Here is a 24,116-nt window from a genome sequence, read left to right on the forward strand (position 1 = left end):
ATGCTCAATATTTATCCCTACTGACATGCAATAGTCAATGAATGTTTGAGAAGTAAATTCGCCAGCATTATCAAGACGTATTGTCTTAATTGGATAATCTGGAAATTGTGCTCGTAATCTGATTATTTGTGCAAGGAGTCTAGCAAAGGCTACGTTACGTGTAGAAAGGAGACAAACATGTGACCACCTAGTAGAAGCATCTATTAAGATCATAAAATAACGGAATGGTCCACATGGTGGATGGATAGACCCACATATGTCCCCATGTATTCTTTCTAAAAAGATTGGTGACTCAGATATGACTTTAGTAAAAGATGGTCTGATTATCAATTTGCCTTGTGAGCAGGCAGCACATGAGTATTCATTGGGCGAAAGAATCTTCTGGTTCTTTAGTGGATGCCCATGTGAGTGTTCGATTATTCGACGCATCATTGAAGACCCTGGGTGACCTAGCCTGTCATGCCAAAGGACAAAAACTTTTGGGTCGTTGAACTTCTGGTTCACGACAACATATGATTCAATAGGCTTTATAGTTGTATGATACAACCCAGAGGAGAAAGCCGGGAGTTTTTCCATTATAAGCTTCTGGCCAGATATGATGGAAGTAATATAAAGATATTCTACATTATCTTCATTCATAGTTTCAATATGATATCCATTTCTGCGGATATCTTTAAAACTGAGCAAATTTCTTCTGGATTTGCTAGAATATAACGCATCATTTATATGGAATCTAGTTCCATTTGGCAACATTATGTTTGCTCTTCCAGAGCCTTCAACTAAGTTTGTAGTACCAGATATGGTACTTACATTAGCTTTTATTAATGTCAATTCGAGGAAATATCTTTTATCTCGAAGAATTGTGTGCGTGGTCGCACAGTCCGCGAGACATACAACATCCTCATTCATCTTGAGACCAAATAACACATGGATTTCAGATATAACAAAAAAAACAGGGCATAATGTAAATAACAAAGTAAATCAGATGTAAATATAAGACATAATAATATATTATTTTATATATAAAGTAACATCAATCAATGTTAATTTTTTCATCATTTATCAAATGGTCTGTTTTTTCATTGGGACCTCCAAAGAAATCAATGTCATAGTAGGTTAGGTCCAATCCATCACCATCGGTAAAGTTCATCTCTATCTCTTTTCCTTTAGCTTTTATTGATGCTTGATAGAGGTCGACCAAATGTTTGGGCGTACGACAGGTACGCGACCAATGCCCCTTCATACCACATCTATAACAATTATTCTCATGGTTCTTAGGAGGTTTATCTTGTATACGCTTCCCATTTTCTTGTATTGTCTCAGTATTGTTTCACTTCTGGTGGTGCAATGAGGCTTTCATTTTCTGAGAATTATTACTATAAGAACCATGGTATCGGGGATTTCTTCCACGACCACGACCACGTCCTCGTCCTCGTCCACGTCCACGAGTTTGGGACGATATTGCATTCACTTCAGGGAATGGTTCAGATCCAGTTGGACGAGACTGGTGATTTCTCATCAAAAGCTCATTATTTTGTTCAGCAACAAGAAGACATGATATTAATTCAGAATATTTTGTAAATCTACGCTCTCGATATTGCTGCTGCAGGAGCACATTCGAGGCATGAAACGTAGTAAAAGTTTTCTCTAACATGTCTTCCTCTGTGATTTTTTCTCCACACAGCTTTAATTGAGAGCTGATTTTGAAAAGTGCAGAGTTGTATTCACTAACAGTTTTAAAATCTTGCAACCTTAGGTGCATCCAATCATATCGAGCTTTTGGGAGAATCACAGTTTTCTGGTGGTCATATCTTTCTTTCAAATTACTCCATAGAGTAAATGGGTCCTTTACCGTAAGATACTCATTTTTTAAACCTTCATGGAGGTGATGGCGAAGGAAAATCAATGCTTTTGCGCGATCCTGCAGTGATGCTTGATTTCCTTGTTTGATCGTAGCTCCAAGGTTTATTGCATCAAGATGTAATTCAGCATCAAGGATCCAAGATAGATAGTTCTTTCCCGAAATGTCAAGTGCCACAAATTCGAGTTTTGTGATATTCGACATTGTCAAATAACTTCAGAGCAATTCGTGCTGATAACGTGTTGTAAAACAAAGACAAATATAATGCAAATCAAAGTAGTAGAGATAAAATATATCTTACTTTGATATATAATTTGGAAGAAGGAATCAAAGAAGAGAATTGAGAAAGTGAAAGAAAGAGAGAAAGAGAGAGAATGAGAGGAAGAACTTTCTTTCTTTCTCGGGATGCTTTTACATGGAGGGGTAAGAAGCCTTTTATAGGTTTCATAATATGAACTCCATTTACTCATCTTTAAGATGAGTAATGGGAGTTCATAATGACCATCAATGTGGTCATTCATTCTTTTCATTTACAACAAAATTATTTTTATATAACTTTTTAAATTCATTTGGTTTATTTTTTAGGATTAAATAATTATAAAATGTATAAAATTTTAATTAATTTAATATTTTTTTTATTGAAACCAAGACGAGAGAATCATTTTATTTAGCATTTTTATTTTCTTTCTACTGTATTTTCTGCCGAACATAGCCACGGATTCAGTACGTGAACCGTTTGGTTTTGGTTTTTACATTTTAAACCCTAGCCTTGCTTTGGTGCGCCTCTCTCCGTCTCTAAACCCTACACTGCTTCTCACTCTTTCTTTTGTTTCCCAACCAGATCAAAACCCCTGAAACCACCAACGACCTAGGCCCCATTCAGATTCCTCTGAACGACCACTTCTCAGGTCGCCAAACTTGCCTCTATGGCGTACATTTCCGTAACTAAGCTCCATCGATGGAAACCCAGGCTCTTTATTTCTGGGGCTTCAAACCCATCCTCTCTCAACTTCATCCAGTCGTTCTCTTCAGTCGATGAATCGATCGCCGCTGGTGATCTGACCTCGAGCCCAATCCCAGAATCTCCCGTTTCTGGTTCACCATCCGAACCCGGAAACTTAACTGCAGCAGAAGCAGGAGAGAAGGCAAGTCCGAGGACCCCAAGAGGTAAGCTTCGAAACCCAGAAAAAATTGAGGATATAATATGTAGAATGATGGCGAACCGGGCCTGGACGACCCGGTTGCAGAACTCGATTCGATCACTGGTACCTCAATTTGATCACTCGCTTGTTTGGAACGTTTTACACGGTTCCCGGAACTCGGATCACGCTCTGCAGTTCTTCCGGTGGGTGGAGCGGGCAGGCTTGTTCCGGCACGACCGAGACACCCATTTAAAGATCATTGAAATATTGGGTCGAGCTTCGAAGCTCAACCATGCTCGGTGTATCCTATTGGATATGCCAAAGAAGGGGGTTGAATGGGATGAGGACTTGTTTGTTTTACTTATTGATAGTTATGGTAAAGCTGGAATTGTTCAGGAGAGTGTTAAGGTTTTTCAGAAAATGAAGGAATTGGGTGTTGAGAGAACAATCAAATCGTATGATGCTTTGTTTAAGGTGATATTACGGCGGGGACGGTATATGATGGCAAAGAGGTATTTTAACGCAATGTTGAATGAAGGAGTAATGCCAACGCGCCACACTTATAATATTATGATATGGGGTTTCTTTTTGTCTTTGAAGGTGGAGACCGCAAATAGATTCTTTGAAGAGATGAAGGAGCGGGGGATTTCACCTGATGTGGTTACATACAACACTATGATTAATGGGTATTATCGTATTAAGAAAATGGAGGAGGCAGAAAAGTTTTTCGTGGAGATGAAAGGGAGGAATATGGAACCTACTGTGATTAGTTATACAACAATGATTAAGGGGTATGTTTCAGTGGGGCAAGTTGATGATGGATTGAGACTGTTTGAGGAGATGAAGTCTTTTGGTATCAAGCCAAATGCTGTAACATATTCAACTTTGTTGCCTGGGCTTTGTGATGGAGAGAAAATGCTTGAGGCACAAAATGTGGTGAAGGAGATGGTGGAGAGATACATTGCTCCTAAAGATAATTCAATCTTCATGAGGTTGATAACATGTCAGTGTAAGGCTGGTCAATTGGATGCAGCTGCAGATGTGCTCAAGGCAATGATTCGGTTGAGTATTCCAACAGAGGCTGGACATTATGGTGTTTTAATTGAGAACTTTTGCAAGTCTGGAGTGTATGATCGAGCAGTGAAGTTGTTGGATAGGCTTATTGAGAAGGAAATCATTTTGAGGCCGCAGAATTCTTTGGAGATGGAATCCAGTGGTTATAACCTGATAATTGAGTACCTCTGCAACAGTGGGCAGACATCAAAGGCAGAAACCCTTTTCCGGCAGTTGATGAAAAAAGGTGTTCAGGATCCTATTGCCTTCAATAATTTGATACGTGGGCATTCAAAAGAAGGTGCTCCTGAATCTGCTTTTGAAATTCTAAAGATCATGGGTAGAAGAGAAGTTCCTAGAGAAGCAGATGCCTACCGGTTGCTCATTGAGAGTTTCTTGAAGAAAGGTGAGCCAGCTGATGCTAAAACGGCGTTGGATGGCATGATTGAGAATGGACACATTCCGGATTCATCACTATTCAGGTCTGTGATGGAAAGTTTGTTTGAAGATGGAAGGATTCAAACCGCAAGCCGAGTGATGAATAATATGGTGGAGAAGGGGGTGAAAGAGAACGTGGATTTGGTTGCTAAGATCTTGGAAGCTCTCCTCTTGAGAGGTCATGTTGAGGAAGCCCTTGGACGGATTGATTTACTGATGAATAATGGCTGTGAACCTGATTTTGATGGGCTTTTATCTGTTCTCTGTGCAAAAGGGAAGACCATTGCTGCTCTCAAGTTGTTAGATTTTGGTTTGGAGAGAGATTATAATATAAGCTTTTCAAGCTATGAGAATGTGTTGGATGCTCTTTTAACAGCAGGGAAAACCCTTAATGCGTACTCAATATTGTGTAAGATAATGCAGAAGGGAGGAGCTACTGATTGGAGTAGCTGCAAGGATCTCATCAGGAGCCTCAATGAGGAGGGAAACACAAAGCAAGCAGATATTCTTTCAAGGATGATCAAGGGGGAGGAAAAAGTCCATGGGAGCAAGAAAGGAAAGAAGCAAGCTTCAGTAGTCTCCTGATTTTTGTTCCTTCTTATTTTTCTGCCATTCTTAGGTGAGGATCTATATTCAAACTTTTCTTTAACAATGATGACGAGTATTTCTTTTTGAGCAAAATAAATTGTAAGGAATTCAATGTAATCTGGATTTGTTCACCGTTTTGAATCCGGGTTATGTAATGATGTTTCTTCTAATTGTGAAAAGAACAATATAGTCCATTGACAAGATACATGTCTCTGGAAGAATGTAGTTCTAATATTCAGGGATTGCAAACAGTGGATGGGTTCTGATCCATCTGACAAAATGGAGAACCTAGAGTGCATGAGAGATGGTCAGTGGGTCCAGTGCCACCAGATGTGTTGCAATGGAGCTTGCATCAGTGACTCTGGTCAAGATGATTTGCTGCAAAGTATATTGGCAAGTTTCAGATAAAATCTATTGACTTCGAGACTCTAAGGTGGTGTTTGTTTTTTTGACATACTGCTGAAAGCAATTTACTTCTAGATTCCAAATGATATGTTTTTTTAATCTTTGTTTTGACTTGTAACTTGTTTACAAATATTTTTGACTGAAAAGAGAAAGCCAAATATTTTGGCTTCCTTCCTAATGCAAATTATTAGCTGAAAACCCTACCATTCACACGGTCTAACACACAACCCTTTGCTCACTGTCACTGTGAAGTCAAAACCCGACCTTGCTTACTATCACTGTGGCTTCACACTGCTGCACTATTTCTGCCCTTCCCGAGGTAGATTTCTTCTCCAATATGTCTTTATCTAGGTTTGAGACATAGATCTTTCGTTCTTCTGTACTCTTTTTCTGTCAAATCTGTGGTCTTGTTTTGTTAGTGTTTTTTATGATTTATGATTTACTTGGTTGTTTGACTGTGGCAATTTTTGTGGTTTGTTTGATTATTAGGTTTATTTTTTATTTTTTTATGGTTTGTTTGATTGTTGAACATAAAAGGGGATTTTTGTTTTTTGTTTTTTTTTGGTTTTTATTGTTTGTGCATTTGCACTTAGATGGTTTGCTAAAATGCCCATGAGAGTGGGGGTAGAGGTTGGAACAATGAAGCAACACCTTCGTAATGGTGTTATCTCCTATGGGCTTCCTCAGCAATGGTTTTTCAATTGCTGGGATCCTTCAGTTGGGTTGTTTCCCATATTAAGGCAGGTTTCATAGCTTTTAACTTAAGTTGTTCAGTTCTTCATGGCAATGCTAGTACATTCCTGTTGCACTGTGACTACATTGATTGGAACATCTGTAATTGGGTTTTCCAGTGAGTGAAAAACTGAAGAATTATTATTGTTATCATAAGAACAAGACATTTTTTTTAATCATTTGATTTTGCATTGGGTAAGAGTTTGGGAGATGGAAGTGCAGTCTAAGGACATTCCTTTTAACTGGTTTTATTGGGTTTTGGTTGATCTACACAGATTTCTGTATATGCCAACCAAATTTGGTTTCACTTGGTTAATTAATATAAACACGAGGCCACATTTTTCTTTGGTTTCACTTGAAAACCAGAAATTTGAATAGAAGTATGCCCAGGTCATGTGTAATTTGTATCTGCTATGCATCAACTTGCACTAGTTGCATACATCTGTAGCCTACTTTGATGTGTGTCTTGAACAGACTATAACTATAAGGGAGGAAATTTTGAAACTGGGCATGGGATCATATAATTTGAAGCCTGAACTGTCCTGAGATTAACCAAAGTGTCAGATGAAAATGAAGATGTTGAAGATGAAATGATGTTGGAATGCTGGATGGAAAGATCACAAAGCTACCGCCACTGAAGGGTAGGGAAATCAACTAGAAGCACCATGGAGGTTGGAGAGTCATCGGGCTTTTTGCGAGGGAGAGTAGTTTTTTTAAATTATCTGTAATGTAAGAAGTGAACTTGTGTTTTGAAAAAACAAATTTAAGTGTTTTTAGATTTAGTTTTCAAACAATCATTTAAAAAAAAAAAATTTTTATTACAACTAGTGAACTTGTGTTTTGAACATGAGACAAAGCGCTCAAGTGGAGTCTCCGAACAACTAAAATAAGTTACTCCTTGATAAACAAGTTTGGGTAAAAATGCCCATTTAAAAAAAAAAAATGTAACATATAGCCACTTTTTGAAGCTTATATTCAAAGTCGCCTTTTTGGTGTCACGTAGACGTTATATCATTAAAAAATACTTTTTTTTTTCATCATTTTAGTTAAAGTCGTAATTAGCAAATACAGCTTTATATTTGAACTAAAGTCGCAGTTGGCAAATGCGGCTTTATATTTGAACTAAAGCCGCAATTGGCAACTACGGCTTTAGTTAATTTTTTTAAAAATTAAAAATTTAATTAAAAATTATTAAATTACAATTTATAATTTAAATTTTAAAAATATACTTAAATAATAAATTATTTATATTTAAATTTAAAAATCTAGTTACACATAGGTTCCATGTGAGATTATATATGTTTTTTATTTTCCACTATATTAATGTTTAATGAATATTTTTTGTGACTTTAATTAAACTATTAAAAATTACATTTTGTAATAGACTTTTTTAATTAATTTCATTAACTAATTTTGTAAAAAAAATCTATATATGACAACTACGGTTTAAGAGTATACTATTATTTCGATAAAGATGAATTTGTCATAATACAAATAAATTAATATTTTAAAAAATAATAAATTAAATGTTTTAAATTAATAAATTATAAAATTTTATATATTATTTATATACTATATAAGTTTATTATTTTAAGATTATTAATTTATTAATAAATAAAACATTCATTTATAATATCTTTTATTTATTAATTTATGTTTATTGAACTAATACTAAACTCTTAAGTTTAAATATAAATAATTTATTATTAAAGTATATATTTTTAATTTCAATAATAAATTATAATTTAATAGTTTTTAATTAAATTTGAAAATTAAAAAAAATTATAATTGAAATCTCAGTTACCAATTGTGACTTAAAAGTATACTATTATTTAGATAAAGATAAATTTATCATAATACAAATAAATTAATATTTTAAAAAACAACAAATTAAATATCTCAAATTAATAAATTATACAATTTTATATATTATTTATATGTTATATAAATTTATTATTTTAAGATTATTAATTTATTAATAAATAAAATATTCATTTATAATATCTTCTATTTATCAATTTATGTTTGTTGAAGTAATACTAGATTTTGAAGTTTAAATATAAATAATTTATTATTTAAGTATATTTTTTAAATTGTAATTTAATAGTTTTTAATTAAATTTGAAAGGAAAAAAAATATTATAATTAAAATATCAGTTATCAATTGCGGCTTAAAAGTATATTATTATTTTGATAAAGATAAATTTATCATAATACGAAATAAATTAATATTTTAAAAAACAATAAATTAAATATCTTAAATTAATAAATTATACAATTTTATATATTATGTATATGTTATATAAGTTTATCATTTTAAGATTATTAATTTATTAACAAATAAAATATTCATTTATAATATCTTTTATTTATTAATTTATATTTGTTGAAGTAATACTAGATTTTTAAATTTAAATGTAAATAATTTATTATTTAAGTATATTTTTTAAATTTCAATCATAAATTGTAATTTAATAATTTTTAATTTAAAAAAAAATTACTAAAGTTGCAGTTGACAATTGCGGCTTTAGTTCAAAAAGTGGCTAGATGTTACATATATTTTTTTTAAATGTGCCATTATGACCCAAAACTCCTTGATAACACCAATATATATATATATAAAATTAAATATTATTTTATTAAATAAATTAATTTTAATTATTTTACATTTATATTTAATTTAATTTATTATAAAAATGTCTTTTTTTTATATAATCTATATACTTATTAAATATAAAAAATATAAAAATTAAAAAAATTACACATATATTATTATTTATTTGATATCATTCAATACATTTAAATTAAAATGAATCATAATTTTAATATTAAATATAATATATATTTTTTTATTGACGTAAAGGATATTATTATTAAATATAATAAATTATACATATCAAAATTTTTAAAGAAATAATTTAAAATATTTATTTTTTACTTTTTATAATTTTTTAAATATTTTGAGTCAAAACCATGCGATATTTTATATCTATAAAATGGAATTACGGATATAGATGTCAACAGATATTTTCATCCTTTGGAGATATCCCTTTACAAACAACATACATGGAGTGTTACTCAACGAGGGTGTTATCGAGGGTATGTATTAAAAATTGTACACAGAATTTACGTTTACTACTAGTTACTACTTACTAGTTACTAACTTACTACACAAAGTGAAAATATATATATAGATATTTTTTTTTATAATTTTAAGGAGAAAAGGACGCTTTAAATCCTATCCATTTGTCAGTAAAGTGTCTTCACTGCTTTTGTCCCTACTCCATCTTATATTCACCCTTTGCATTTGGCGAAATTCCAATTGAAGCTTTTGTTTATATATTTGCAATTTTTCTATTTCTATTCCATTGCCAACCATCCAGTTTGATATTTGCAAGATTGATTGAGATGGTACGGGCATGCCAAAATAGGTGGGACGTGCCTCTCTGAATGGCCTTTTAAAATTTGACGGCTGTGATGACTCCTGACTCATCTCACAGCTCACAACTCTTGGCACAAATCTTGCCCTTGCCTGATTTTAGGTCAACTTGTAAATGACCAATAGGCCCTTCATGAACTTCATATCTTTTGTGAAACTCCGAGGGCGTTTATGGTACAAGGAGTCCAAAATCCAAACCCCTATCCCCTTCTGCCCTGCTGATATCTTCATAAATATCTCATATCGCTCGCCTCTGCGCTCTTGTGCTAGAAGCCTGCAAGCCTAACCTTATCCTTCTACTTTGCAGCCATGGCTTCTGCTTCTTCCCTGGTTCTTCCCTCTCTTTCCCTCCCCAAAACCCTCGCCATCTCCAAACCCACTTCACTCTCCTTCTTCTCCCTTCCCTTTTCCTGCTCTTCGCTTAAGTTTCACTCCAACAAAATTTCACTTTCTCCTTCTTCCAGAGGGTTTCTGACCTTGTCGTCTCGGTTCGTCCGAAACGTTGCCGTTTCGTCCGACTACGAGCAAGACGAGGATGTCTTGAGCGATGAGGGTGAGCCCAGTTTCTCCCCTGATCTCAAACTCTTTGTGGGTAACCTCCCCTTCAACGTCGACAGCGCCGGCCTCGCCGGCTTGTTCGAACAAGCCGGAAATGTTGAGATGGTCGAGGTACATTTTTTCTTTCGTTGTTTTTCCTTTCCTGAAATTCTTCTTTGAACTGTGAAATTTCCCTCTAAACATATTTGGGTTTTTAAAACTATGTCGAGATAAATGGAACCGTGTGACAAAGTCCTTCCCTAAAAAATTATCCTGCAATTTTTTTCTTTGGACATTAACGGAGACTTCAGGGTTGGTTTTGCGTGAAGAAATACATGATTCTGATGTGCGGAAGTTATTGTTTTGGGCAGGTAATTTATGACAAGATAACTGGTAGAAGTAGAGGGTTTGGGTTTGTTACCATGTCCACTGTTGAGGAAGTGGAAGCAGCTGCTCAACAATTCAATGGCTATGTAAGCTTCATGCTCCTATGTTTTTAATTTAGTACATTCTTATAGTCGGGTGATTTTGTGATGTGATTTTTCTGGTTATCTGTGTATAAAAGAAGGGAAAGAAAATGGAATTAAGCACTTACATTTGCACTTGGAATTATTTAACCTATATCCTATTATTTGCTTGGGAGTTTTAAATGGAGGTGAGGCTTGAAAACTGTGTCTTGCTTGAGATCTAACTGATTTGACTAAGTTTGATCAATAATAGGCACAATGTTAGCATGGTTTTAAGAAGAGAGAAGTTTTGGTGCTCACTCTCCATCAGGCCTTTATTGAGTCCCAATTACCAGTTGCGAATTTACTTTCATCTTGAATGTGGTAATCCATTTGCTAGCAGCAGGTTTATTGTATCTGAGGGTTTATAGTGTATGGCAGGAACTTGAGGGGAGGCAATTGAGGGTGAATTCCGGACCTCCTCCTGCTCGAAGGGAAAACAGCAATTTCAGAGGGGAAAACACCAATTTCAGAGGGCCCAGGGGTGGGGCAAATTTGAATTCTACTAACCGGATTTATGTTGGCAACCTTTCATGGGGTGTTGATGATTTAGCCCTTGAGACCTTGTTTAGTGAGCAAGGAAAGGTTACGGAAGCCAGGGTGATTTATGACAGAGAGACTGGTCGATCAAGGGGTTTTGGATTTGTGACTTACAATTCTGCTGAAGAGGTCAACAGAGCAATTGAATCCTTGGATGGCGTTGTAAGTGTATCATCAATCTATCTAATTACGAACCTCCTTATTATGCATGGTTAATTTTTTTCTTTTTCTTTTAATTATTAACATTCAAACCCATGTAACAACTATAGTTTCTGTCTAATGTTTCATAATCTCTTATTGGTTTATTCTTAAATCATGCTTAAATTTTTTTTTGGTGCAGGACTTGAATGGCAGGTCAATTCGTGTAACCATGGCAGAATCTAGGCCAAGGAGGCAATTTTGAGCACTGAATCCTTTATCAGCATTCAACTTAGACAAAGATTTGGGGTATAGCTTTAAACCAGTTTTGCACTTAATTTATGTATTCTATGTTAGTAACCTCTGCACTGATGATATCATATCTTGGAACCAACCATAAGTAACATCCCGCAAAAAGAGAAAAAAAAAGAAAAAGAAGACAATAATTAAAAAAAAAAATCCACTATCGTTGGATTAACAAGCTTGAGAAGCTTCCCATACAAATTATTTTGTTCAGACTCTTTTGTTCAGGAGCCAGTATAATCTTCTCTGAACAGTTGCATAAGATATTTATTTATTATCTGAACAAGTAATAAGTTCTCCCCCATTCAGTTTTTTACTTCTTGTTTTACCCTAATACAACTGCTCACTCTTAACAGGGATTTTGGAGGCTGTGCATCTACAATGAATTGCAGTTTTGTCAGATATTTGAAGAACAAGCTCCTTGCTCCACATTTACATTGGGCACAATGGTTCTCTAGTGTCTGTCCTTTGCATTTAGATACACCAGAGCCAGCAATTGTGTAATGAAATTTTATGATGTGTGTTATAATTCCATGATTTGGATAAGATATTGACGTGTATCACATCTTTTTATGACATTCAAAAGAGTTGGTGCATGAATCAGTGAATTGATGGGCTTATCTTGTATGCTTGTCTCAGAAGAATTTTGTGATTGGTAGATGAATTGCGGGGTGGTGTAATCTGGGATTCTTGCAGCTGGCATCCAAGTGTTTGAAATCTGTAGTTGGTTTATTTTCTGGGAAGCTCACACAAGACTTCACCAGTGGTAAAAATCATCTACACTGTGCGAGCCATTCAAGGTTTCCCAGCCATGTCCACTAGAACCCTTACCTTGTGTTTAATGCTTTAGGGAGCCATTCGACGTCACACAGCATGGAATCTTCCCATTTGGGTTGCCATGGCATTTGATGGTGTGCCATCATGCTTCATTGTGGAGTTGAGATGGACCTAATGTGGACAATAAATCATAGTCTAAATTAAGGATGTAGGAGGCAAATTCCAAATGGTATCTTCTCTTTGAGATGCTGGGGGCTTCCAAACTTGTGATATGATGTTACATGGTAAAACACAGTGGACTGAATTGTTTCCATGTGATCTCCATGTGTTAATTGTTCTGTATTTTGTGATTTCTTCTCTACACAGCTGTTTGCTAGTGCTCTTTTAAATTTTTTTCCTTCATAAATGGTTCTTAGGATGATGGTTTCTGCAGGGTTTTTGAGCACAAACCATTAATTGAGGGAAAGAGAGGGGCGAGCTTCACGTTCCTGTCGTCATGAGAGTTCAGAGAAGAGTAGGCATGGATCTTGATACATAACGTGGTTCAATTAATTTTTGAGTCGAACTGGTAGTGTAACACAGGCATTCAAAATTTTGATTATGGAAGGTCTTAGATTTGAACCTTAAGCACATCTATTCTCCTAACATTTGAATCCATGTCTAAAACAGTTGTTAAAACAAACAATTGTATACATCATCTTTCTCCGGAATTTGCATTGATTTAGATCTCATTAGTATTGTGGGTATCTGTACAGGGATATTAGCAATTAAATAATCTGTTCTCCACTTTTTTAGGGTTCCATGAGGATTAAAACCTCTGAATTGTTGATCAAAGGATCCTATTACCCATAGTTATAATTAAATTTGGCACAGCATCCCTGCAAATTGGATCATGATCTTCCTGAGTTTTGGATCTGCATCCAGAATTGGCAGCATCACTGCCATGAAACTTTACCATCTAAACTATCCCCAAGATGTTACTTGGGGAGTCGTGGACAAATTTCTTATTTGGATCAAATCCCTCTCCTAGCTGACTGATGCAAAAATTTTCAGTGGGATTAGCATGAAGATTTATTCTACAGAAAGAATTCAAAATTTTCTGACATCACAGACGCTTCATGGTCCACATATAAGAGTCTTCTCTATGGTAATGGAGTCAGCAGAGGACCCAAAGCTTGGCTGTGTCAACTGCTTACAAGAAAAAGGATCTCGATTGAATTATATTTGCCTTGTTGACTCATTCTTCACGAGTCAAAAGGGACCCTTTTCTTAATGCTCTGAAATTTAGTGGCCACTCCAAGCCAATGGTAAATTCATAGTTTGACATTTAGCACAGCTCCATGATTTATTTATACACCAAATTTGGAGTTGTCTAGCGTATGATAACAGCTAACAAACTTCTGGGGAAGACCAGTGGAAGTGGCGTCCAACCACGTATCACTAGAGCATTGGTGAAGTAGTCATGGTTACCCGCTTAGTCAACCCAGTGCCACGAGAGTCAAGCTTGTGAGTCTGGCATCAATCCTCTTGTCAATATAATAAAAGGCAATAAAAGGCTCTTTTCTTGTCATTTTGATCCTCATTGATCCATCTCTTTGTCTTTGTTCGTGTATTTCTTTCTTCACAGGGAACTTGGATAAAGTCCACCTTTGCTGATGACTTCTACAGTTCTACTTCATCAATATGCATGTACGCTGCTTTCAATAAGAGAAAAGATTTTCCCCGACTTTCCTGAGATTCCGATAAATGGAGCGACGAAGTCAAATCCCCCATTAAAGTTAGCAGACAAGCATATGGAGTTGTTTATCAAATAAAATCAAAAGGGTGGGGGTTCTGTGTCCTAAAAATGTGTTCCAACCGCCTCAAAATCCCAAATGCCTTACTCTGTCTTTTAGTTATTCTTTTCTCCCACAAGGTTGCGTCCTGGAGCTCTGCGGTTCTAAACATTCTGTTGGCTGAAATTTTCAACTTCAAACAAGGGTGGAGGATATAGAAGAGGGGCATTCTTTTGGATGATATCTCTGAATAATGCATAATACAATTGTGAGTCTCAGTTCCGTGTAGAGGAATTTTATATTTTTAAGCGCTGACTCTTCATTCATGTCTGGCTGTTTTATGGGTTACTCATGAATGATTTTACTTCATTTTCATTCGTTTGATTCCAGAAAAGAGCCTCATTTTGAAATACATTGACAGAATTTGAATTCAAACCCATATGCATAGCTGATTCCAGATTCAAATTTCTATGTCATTTGCTACTCAATTGTAATCCATCCTGGTGATCCTTTTCTTCTCCAAACCTTGTGAGCATGAATTTCAAATATTTTGATAACAGTGAGAAATAAGCCCATTCTGCTGAATCCCTGTGCAACTGTCTCTGTTCATTACTTTTTGTTACTTTCTTGGGACTTCCTTGTACGTATGCTCCTTGTGTTCCCTTTACATCAGGTCCTCCAATTTGGGTTGTCACTTTAAGATTAAACTGAAAATGAAATCTTAGGTTTCTCCAAATTTCTTAAAAGAGATCTTTGTCCTGGAGTTATGAGCCACTAAAAACCATAATTCACATGTCGGTTGCGGCACTGTACTCAAATGAGGATATTGAACCCAGGATCTAAAGTTTTTATACTTTTTTCTTTTCACATGATTCCCAATGAAATATAGGAAGTTGCTTGATTCCTGTGGTTGGGATCATCCTGAATCTCATTGTCTGGTGATGATTCATGCACTGGTCTTTATGACATGGTTTTATTTAATGGCAGATAAAATCCCCCAATTGAAGTCACAACAAGGGTCTCCATTCAGCATCATGGCTTCTGGTATTTTAAAATCTGTCAGGTTTGTAGGTCTATCTTTGATGAGTAACACGAATTCTTGTTCAATTTAATATTGTTCATGGGTTCTATTTTTTCTTTTCTACTTTTTTTTCCAGTACCGTGTTTCCAGTTACAGTAGATTAATGGCAGTTAGCATGCTTGCCTAGTTTTTCTTTTCTCTTTCTTCTTGTTTATTTTTTTATTTTTATTTTTTTAATTCTAATTCAGATATACCTGGATTGCTGCTTGTATTTTCAAATAATTTTAGTTGAAATTTCAATAATGTAATTTTCAGATTTTATGATGATCTTGAAATAGACAAACCCGCACCATCTGAGAACGGCAGTGACTTGGAGCTCATCGACGAGGCCAATGAGAATCAAATTCATGAGTCATGCTTGAAGAAGGCTGGGGAGAATACATTTGTAAAGCCCTTGCATGAGAAAGAACTTTCCAGAGTCTTCTCTGAGGACTATGAGGTGGTGAAGAAGAAGATATTCGATCCTAGAGGACCTGTCAAAAACCGATGGAACAAAATTTTCTTGGTATCATGTTTGATATCTCTTTTTGTGGACCCTCTGTTTTTCTACTTACCAGGGATGAAGAAAGGCATGTGCATGGATATAAGTCAATCCCTTGAAATAGCCCTCACAGTCGTTAGGTCAACTGTGGATACATTTTACATGATTCAGATTTTTGTTCGATTTAGAACAGCTTATGTTGCTCCTTCCTCTCGTGTATTTGGGAGGGGAGAGCTGGTTATAGACCCTTCAAAGATCGCTTCAAGATACCTGCATAAAGACTTCTGGCTTGATCTTGTAGCTGCTGTGCCTTTTCCACAGGTATATACCTCACTGCAGTTACTTTCTTTGTAGGCTAGCCCTTCTTTGAATTTGGAAGCTGTGATTGATTTTGGATTTGAATCGAGATATGAGCTTGCATATAGTCACTTTATCAAGTTAACTTATGATGGTTAGTTAGAAGTGTCTTGGAATATCTTTTGAGATCATGGAAATTGCTTCTTTAAATCTTTTTTCAGATGCTGATCTGGGCAGTAATCCCAAATCTATGGACTTTGAGGACAATCAATTTAGGACTGGTTCTTCACCTCATTATCATTTTTCAGTACCTCCTGAGGCTCTATATCATCTTTCCACTCTCATCTCAAATTGTGAAGACCACAGGGGTGGTGACAGAAACAGCATGGGCAGGAGCAGCCTACAATCTGATTCTCTATATGTTGGCAAGCCATGTAAGTCTTTTTATAATCATTTACTTAAAATTTTTAAACAAACCCTCTTAATAATGTATGCTCATTTTATTTAGCATATCTTATCCTAGTAAGGTGCGGTTCTGCTAAAAGTTACAGAAATAGTATGTTGTAGACTTGATTAGTTGTTCAGAAAAGACCAAGATCAGATGTTTTGATCTTCTTCAGTTCTTTGTTGCTAATGGCTCATTTCAAGCAAAAACATAATATTCAATCTGATCATCACCCCTTTTTGTTTTCTGAAAAAGGTCGTAGGATCCTGTTGGTACCTATTGTCGACAGAGAGGCAGGAAGAGTGTTGGAGAAAAGTTTGTAGTCTTCAAGAGTCAGAATGCAACTATTGGTTTCTTGATTGCAACAGTTTGCAAGACCCTCATAGAGCTGCTTGGTTCAAATCAAGCAACATCTCAACTCTGTGTGACCCAAGTGGTGACTTCTTTCAGTTTGGAATTTATGCTGATGCTCTCTCTTCTGGAGTTGCATCCTTGAAGTTCTTCAACAAATTCTTCTACTGCCTCTGGTGGGGCATGAGAAACCTGAGGTAATGGCAGCAGCTGGACAGCATATGACAAGATGAAATTATTTCATCTTGTTTGTCATGGTATATTTAAGGCAGAAACCATTTATTAGTACAAAACTTGGGCAATGATTGAAAAAGGATCTGAAACATTTTGCCCAGTAGATTCATATGCATTTCTATAGGGCAGAATGTCTTATATGCAGCCCAAACACCATCTATGATTCTTTGCTCAAGAATATATCAATCTAACTATTTCTATATGTTTTGTAGCTCTTTAGGACAGAATCTTTCGACAAGCATGTGCGTTGGAGAAATAAATTTTGCTATTATTATTGCAATTCTTGGATTGGTGCTTTTCGCCCTGCTTATTGGGAATATGCAGGTAAGTCCTACCTGTTGAATCATAAGAATAAACTACTGTGTTTAGGATGATGAACTTCAAATTATCCATTTGAAGAAACAATATTTTCATTCAAATTATGTTCTAGTTCAGAAGTTCTTCTACTCAGGTATCTAAATTACACAACTAGTGATCATTCACACTAGCCATTACAAAGTTGAATTTCAACTAGAGTTTCAAAAATGTCATTGAGGAATTTCAATTCTACCTTTTTATCTACAGACATACCTCCAGTCCACAACTGTGAGACTAGAAGAGTGGAGGATCAGGAAGGCTGATACCGAACAATGGATGCATCACAGGCAGCTACCACGTGAATTAAAGCAGAGCGTTCGAAGGTACAATCAGTATAGATGGGTTGCCACCAGCGGAGTTGATGAGGAAGCTATACTTAGAAGTCTCCCATTGGATCTCCGGCGAGACATCAAGCGCCACCTCTGCCTTGACCTAGTTCTAAGAGTAAGTCTAAGCTTCTTCCCTCCTTATCAGTTGCTCATCAAGAATGACAAGAAATATTGATGTTAGGCTGATTCTGAGTATGAAACAGGTGCCACTGTTTGCTCAGATGGATGAGAGGATGCTAGATGTAATATGTGAAAGACTGAAGCCTGGTCTATGTACTCCAGGCACTTGCCTGGTCCGGGAGGGTGACCCTGTCAGTGAGATGCTCTTCATTGTCAGAGGCCACCTAGATTCTTACACTACCAATGGTGGCCGCACCGGGTTCTTCAATTCTGGCCGCATTGGCCCCACTGACTTCTGTGGCGAGGAGCTGCTGACATGGGCACTGGACCCGCGTCCAGGTGTCATTTTACCGTCCTCTACGCGCACAGTTATGGCCCTCACTGAAGTGGAAGCTTTTGCCCTCATTGCTGATGACCTGAAGTTTGTAGCTTCTCAGTTCCGAAGACTGCACAGCAAGCAGCTGAGGCACACTCTCAGGTTTTACTCCCACCAGTGGAGGACATGGGCTGCATGCTTTATACAAGCGGCTTGGTTTCGCTACAAGAGGCGGAGAGAGGCGTCTGAGCTTAAGGCTAAGGAGAGTTCTGCGGCCTCTGGGCCTGACCAGGGAATCGAGCAAAAGGCAGGCTTAGCAGTCTATGCTGTAAAACTTGCAGCCAGCACTAGGAGGGGTGGATCCGATTTTGACATCCGCCCATTGCAAAAGCCGATGGAGCCTGATTTTACAGTAGACGACAGATAAGCTGTTGTATTATAGGAAAGGTCATTACATTGATCGGGGAGTAGTATATATAGGCAGTTGTCTTGAGTTCAATTTGCCGATTCGTGGGGTGAGGGAGCTGTACTTATATTAGGTGAACTCTAGCTCTTATTTTGTCTAAATGATCATTTCAATTCAAGAAAATGGGCATTCCATTGAGAATTACAGGAATCAAAACTGTGTACGCTATAGTTAAATTCACCGGCAGAAGAAATACAGTGTCTCTTCTGCATCCCCAAAATGGGCTGGGTGCTTATGCATTGTTCCATACGAGGAAGGAAGATGTTTTGATGCTGACAAAACGAATATCCGATTACTCACTGAAGGGGGAGGTTGATTATGCAAGAACAATATTTGAAGAGATGAGTCACCCAGACACTGTTTCTTGGAATGTGATGATAAGAGGGTATGTTGAAAACCATAGGATTGGGGACGCAAGGGAGTTGTTTGATAAAATGCCTGTTAGGAGTTCTGTTTCTTGGAATACCATGATCATGGCTTACGCCAAAGAAGGAAAGACACATATTGCAATGAAACTTTTCATAGTCATGCCAGATAAAGATGTCGTCAGCTGGACAGCGATCATCACTGCATTATCTCGAGGTTCACATATTGAAGATGCGTGGCGCTTGTTTAAGCTGATGCCAGAGCCTAGTTCAGTCTCCTGGGCTTCAATCATTTCAGGTTTTCAACAGAATGGGCTGGCTGCTGAAACTTTGTGTCGTTTTAAAGAAATGTTGTCAGTGGGAGTTCAACCCACTTCACATTCCTTTACTAGTGCTTTAACTGCTTCTGCAGATTTAGCTATGCTTTCATTGAGCCAACAACTCTACTCTCAACTCCTTAAAAGAGGCTTTGAGAGCAATACCCACATTGGGAATTCGGCCATTTCTATGTTCATAAAATCTGGTAGTTTCCGTAATGCAAGACGTGTCCTTGAGGATTTACCTCAACCTGATATTGTTACTTGGAATGCTATGGTTGTGGGCTATGGGCAGAATGGTTATGGTATTGAGGCAATTATGAGTTTCCATCAGATGCAAAAAGCTAAATTCCTTCCAGATAGGGTAAGTTTCCTGGGACTCTTACATGGGTGTAGCCACTGTGGATATGTAGAGAAAGGGAAGCAATATTTTCATAGTATGGAATCCAATTATGGGATCTCGCCAGGACCTGAGCACTATGCCTGCATGGTCGACCTCCTTTCAAGGGCTGGATTTCTCAAAGAAGCACATAAGTTGATAAAGGAAATGCCCTTTGAGCCAACATGCATCTTTTGGAGGACGTTACTCAATGGATGTAGGATTTGGGGTGATTTGGAATTGGGTTTTTATGCGGCTAATCGTATTTTGGAACTTGATCCTTATAATTCAAGTGCGTGCTTAATGGTCATTGACATTTATGCATCAGCTGGTAGATGGAAAGAGGTTTTAGAGATGAGGAGACAGATGAGGAAAAGAGAAGCAAGGAAGGAGTTGGGTTGTAGTTGGATTGAGATAAAGGGGAGGATACATTTATTCACTACTAGGGATGACACTCATCCAGAAGCAGATCATATTTACCTAACACTTCTGTTGTTATCATGTGATATTGCCCATATTGTCAGAAATTAAATGTATCGATCAAATCTCGCTATGCAACTGGCCTCTTTTCTTGTTTGGTTTGCAAGTAGTCGTCACAGATCACAGATGCCATACCCATCAAGCCTTTCTGGTGGGATATTTACCTTCAAGGATTTGTATTCATTGGCAACATAATATGCCTTCTTTAAGCTAAAAATGAGATTTGGAGTTGAAGCACAGAAGCCACAGGAAACTTGAAACATTTGGGCCTCAACTTTTGGCCCTGTGCGAGTACACATTTGGGTCTATGTTAACAGGAAAGAAACAGGGCACAAAAGTACAAGCCATCCAAGACCGAAGATTTTAAATATTGGAATGAGAAATTAATCATGTTATAGTTTGAGTGGATTGTTTATTGGCTTTATCGCAGAAGGGGGAGCTGGTGACTTCTGTGCGGAGAATCTTAATAGTTGAGTCTCCTGGGGCAGAAAGCTATAAACTTCTAGACCTTTAGGTGTGATATCTCTCATGCTTGCCAATTTTCCCTTGTGTTTTCCTTCTTCCGGATGGATTTATTTGTAATTGAATGCATAGATTGTCTTGGTTTCCTGGATTCTACAATGGGCATTTTATTATCAGTATAAAACTTTAGATAGGACTGACTGTTAATTACCTTGATCTGACCCATTACCTGCCTGTTTGACCCAATTTTTTGCCTGGACTTGAAAAGATTTGAGTTTTGTATTGCGATGGACTTGGTCAAACTTTTTGCCTGAAGATGGCCACTGCAATGCTCGGGCTGTGTTTGGATCAGCCCAAAAGCCAGCCCATCCTGAAAATTAAGATACTTCAATTGTTTTACATAGTTTGCTCATTTGTCTGTGGGGGACTTCGTCATCATGTGATTTTTTTTTCCTTAATCACAGAGCCTGAATATTCACAAATTAGTTTAAATAGTTTATACAGGAGAAGTTTTAATTAATTTGGTGTCTCTTAGTTGTCTTATGGTTTTCTTGGATCAGCCTCTTTGAGATGATAACTGTTTTAAATGGTATATTTCCAATAGAATGGATGAGATGATCAACTACATTGAATTGATGGACCATCAGCGATTTTTATTACAGAACATGTACATCTAATGGGCTTCTCTTAATTGAGCATGCGCATTTTAAACCTATGAGGTCGATTGGGCTCAGAGTGGATAAGTTAACTGGTCTCTAGTAAAAGCTTGGGTAGTTGAGTAGCTAAGCAAGTTGGTTTCCACTACACAAGATGTCAAAACTACGGTAGAAAAGTGTGGTCTGTTTCTTATAATTCCCATGTCCTACCTTTTAATTTCACATGATATAGTGCATATTTTGAAATGAAGGGAGTCGGTAGTCTGTTTTTGAACCAGTTCGGTGCACAAAATAGGATTATAGGATTCATCTGTTGATTGTGGTCCCTCTTCTGCTCATTTTATTGTTGAGAAAAAAAATCACATACTACAAGATAGGAAACCTTGGAAAGCAAAATATGGCAGTAACATTAAATGTTGTGATGCAGGGGTTTGAAGATGACATCTATCTAATTGTTGATATTCCAAATATGTGGCTACTCCATTGTTTTGACCATGCATTGTGTCTAGTGTCATATGGATGAATGATAAGAAAATTGAAGTGTTTGAGTGCTTTTCTTGCCTTTCGCAAGAGCCACATAATCAGGTAATGTGTCATAGAGTTCCAACTGCAGTTTTAACTCACAAAACTATATATGTATCTCTGGGAGACAAATTTTATCCAAAGAAAAGAAAACCGAAAAGCGATTCAGAAATCTCCATGGTAGCTAGTCTTATCCTGAAAATGCTTCACTATGAAACAATTGGGAGCAATGAAATTGAAGCATTGTTTATTAGTTACCTAGTGAAATGAGTGTATGTGTTTGGCGTGCATGTTCCCTCCCAAACTTGCTAATGCCTATTTGTTAATTGAGTTTCAGGCTTTTGTAAAACAGTTGTTTGAATGAAGCCAAAGACAAAAAAGAAATTGTCAGCCCAATGATTCTAGCTTAACTTTTCAACTTCATAATCTTTGACTTGAAGCCTAAGAGAAGTAGAATTCCAATACCTTTCCCAAGTTAATAATGATACTATATCATGGAGAGCATATACAATATAGGTTATAAATCATGTTTTTAATGGATTCTTCTTTGTCTTTACTGAATTCCTTTTAACCAAGTGGAGGGGTGGTGGCTTCCACAGGGGATTCAAATATGCAACACTTGGTTTATAATGTCTGGAGGTTCATCTTTTATGTGTACCCACATGGGGTTATGTATACTGGTTTATCATTTGCAGGCACAAGGAAGAGGGTAGTCCAAAACTAAAAAGGTGGAATCATGATGCATGAGGAGGAAAAAAAAAAGAGAAGAAATTGACAGCCAAGCCTGAGAAATCATAGGTTAAAGAAAGGGAAAAAAGAGGGTATGATGTGAATATTCTTGTTTTAAATATGGAGGTGTAGTTGAGGGTGGTAGACAGGGTGATGAGGGTGAGACATAAAATACCATCCAAAAGAGGGACAAGATCAATAAAGCGGGGAGCTCCAATGGGCCCAAAACCCAGTCAGAAAGCTTCATATTTGTCTGCATCACAATATTTTTTCTTTCTTTTTTTTTTGAAAAAAAGAAGAGGAAATTATCTTTTTCATAACTTGTTTGTGTATGAATAGTGATACTGCGACTGCCTAGGCATTGACACAGTGGGCCTTTTTTTGGGGGTGAGCTTTGTTACATAGTCAGCACAGGTGGGGCCCACTTTGACCATGTTTGTTTTGACTTATAAGCTCAGGAAACCCACACACATTCTGAAACTTCATATTCAAGGTGTGACATTGAAAATGGAAATCCAAATCTGATTCTACTTTATTTGGGGTTTGGGTTTTTGTACTACGACTTGAACTAACATGATAAAAAATCTGGGGGTTTCAATTTGAATTTACATTGAACAATTTTTTTTTTTAATAAATAAGAGTACTGGATCTGGGTTGAATTCAAAAGCTGATATTGATGATTACTATGATTATAAAGTTCCACATTTTAGTCAGGGGTTGTTTTAACTTTCAAGTAATTTGAAGCCCACTCAGATAAAGAAAGTGGTAGATTTTTCAATTTTCTCCTTTCAGTGTGAAAAGAATGAAACCAAACATGTTTTTAGGTTTGTATGTATTTATCAATGCTGCACTCCGATCCACACACAAAGATATTGTGTGACTTTCGGTTGAAAGGCATGGCAGCATCCTTCAGGTGGAGTCATTTTCAGGGTGTTGGGTTGATTTGAGGCGGCAGCTCTTAGAGCCACAAGGGAGTTGAGGGCACCGCTACTTAAGAATTAAGAATCACTTCTTTAAGGGCCTTGTAGGGTCCAGCTGACGTTTGATTTTTCAAATGAATCTTAAGGTCAAGGGCCCTCTTGGCACATGCCAATATTCCTCTGTTTGCCCTTGTCTCTCCATTCTGGTCAAGATTCTCTTAATTTCAACATTGGCTATCCCACATGAGAATGCGTTTTTTCAGGTTAACAACTTGTCAATCTACTTTCAAAACTCCCAACTTTATTTCTTCTTTTACATGTATAAACACATTGGAGTGTGTGCTAATTTGGACCCAAGATTAGGTTTGACATTTGGGAGTTAAGGGACTAGTTTGGATGATAAAGTACATTAGAAAAATCATCTATGGGCAACATGTTACTCTTATCCTGAATAAGCTTTTGAGGGTGTTCTAACTTCTAAGCCATTACTATTAGTCCATTAGATAAGGCAATTGAGTATTGAATTGTAAGGACACCCTAAAGGCATCGGAATTATGTTTTTGACCAACCCAACAA

At 36.7% G+C, this 24,116-nt stretch overlaps 4 protein-coding genes across 8 annotated transcripts; all 4 read left to right on the forward strand.

The window, feature by feature from the left end:
* Positions 1–2,605: 2,605 nt before the first annotated feature.
* Positions 2,606–5,514, forward strand: LOC117921004 (pentatricopeptide repeat-containing protein At2g37230). Its single transcript, XM_034838739.1, has one exon. It carries the CDS (start codon positions 2,788–2,790, stop codon positions 5,077–5,079), a length of 2,292 nt encoding a protein of 763 aa, XP_034694630.1. The 5' UTR covers positions 2,606–2,787; the 3' UTR covers positions 5,080–5,514.
* A 4,396-nt stretch (positions 5,515–9,910) lies between these two features.
* LOC117920155 (29 kDa ribonucleoprotein A, chloroplastic) lies at positions 9,911–12,289 on the forward strand. Its single transcript, XM_034837525.1, has 5 exons — positions 9,911–10,326; positions 10,566–10,667; positions 11,082–11,402; positions 11,581–11,687; positions 12,038–12,289. The coding sequence occupies exons 1-4, from the start codon at positions 9,967–9,969 to the stop codon at positions 11,641–11,643; spliced, it is 846 nt and encodes a 281-aa protein (XP_034693416.1). The 5' UTR covers positions 9,911–9,966; the 3' UTR covers positions 11,644–11,687; positions 12,038–12,289.
* Positions 12,290–12,414: 125 nt separating this feature from the next.
* Positions 12,415–18,848, forward strand: LOC117920153 (protein CNGC15b-like). 5 transcript variants are annotated; one of them, XM_034837522.1, is made up of 9 exons: positions 12,415–14,282; positions 14,354–14,501; positions 15,221–15,296; positions 15,570–16,116; positions 16,314–16,526; positions 16,793–17,085; positions 17,335–17,446; positions 17,687–17,923; positions 18,012–18,848. In XM_034837522.1, the coding sequence occupies exons 3-9, from the start codon at positions 15,268–15,270 to the stop codon at positions 18,669–18,671; spliced, it is 2,091 nt and encodes a 696-aa protein (XP_034693413.1). In that variant the 5' UTR covers positions 12,415–14,282; positions 14,354–14,501; positions 15,221–15,267; the 3' UTR covers positions 18,672–18,848. The 5 variants fall into 5 exon arrangements, with proteins under 5 accessions (XP_034693413.1, XP_034693414.1, XP_034693411.1 ...); XM_034837523.1 differs by having other exon boundaries at positions 14,374–14,501; XM_034837520.1 differs by having other exon boundaries at positions 12,415–13,964; positions 14,086–14,501.
* Positions 18,833–20,302, forward strand: LOC117920633 (pentatricopeptide repeat-containing protein At4g02750-like). Its single transcript, XM_034838235.1, has one exon. The coding sequence runs from the start codon at positions 18,833–18,835 to the stop codon at positions 20,300–20,302; it is 1,470 nt and encodes a 489-aa protein (XP_034694126.1).
* Positions 20,303–24,116: the final 3,814 nt, after the last annotated feature.

The sequence above is a fragment of the Vitis riparia genome, chromosome 8, assembly GCF_004353265.1.
Source record: "Vitis riparia cultivar Riparia Gloire de Montpellier isolate 1030 chromosome 8, EGFV_Vit.rip_1.0, whole genome shotgun sequence".
Classification (NCBI taxonomy): domain Eukaryota; kingdom Viridiplantae; phylum Streptophyta; class Magnoliopsida; order Vitales; family Vitaceae; genus Vitis; species Vitis riparia.

What these genes read in the sequence shown, in the direction of transcription:
- LOC117921004 (XM_034838739.1), top strand. Translation starts at nt 2,788, where the DNA reads ATGGCGTACATTTCCGTAACTAAGCTCCATCGATGGAAACCCAGGCTC.
- LOC117920155 (XM_034837525.1), top strand. Translation starts at nt 9,967, where the DNA reads ATGGCTTCTGCTTCTTCCCTGGTTCTTCCCTCTCTTTCCCTCCCCAAA. An exon ending in GAAATGTTGAGATGGTCGAG is followed by an intron (nt 10,327 to 10,565) that starts GTACATTTTTTC and finishes TGTTTTGGGCAG; the next exon opens with GTAATTTATGACAAGATAAC. An exon ending in TTGAATCCTTGGATGGCGTT is followed by an intron (nt 11,403 to 11,580) that starts GTAAGTGTATCA and finishes TTTTTGGTGCAG; the next exon opens with GACTTGAATGGCAGGTCAAT.
- LOC117920153 (XM_034837522.1), top strand. Translation starts at nt 15,268, where the DNA reads ATGGCTTCTGGTATTTTAAAATCTGTCAG. An exon ending in TCTATATGTTGGCAAGCCAT is followed by an intron (nt 16,527 to 16,792) that starts GTAAGTCTTTTT and finishes TTTCTGAAAAAG; the next exon opens with GTCGTAGGATCCTGTTGGTA. An exon ending in TGGGGCATGAGAAACCTGAG is followed by an intron (nt 17,086 to 17,334) that starts GTAATGGCAGCA and finishes TATGTTTTGTAG; the next exon opens with CTCTTTAGGACAGAATCTTT.
- LOC117920633 (XM_034838235.1), top strand. Translation starts at nt 18,833, where the DNA reads ATGGGCATTCCATTGAGAATTACAGGAATCAAAACTGTGTACGCTATA.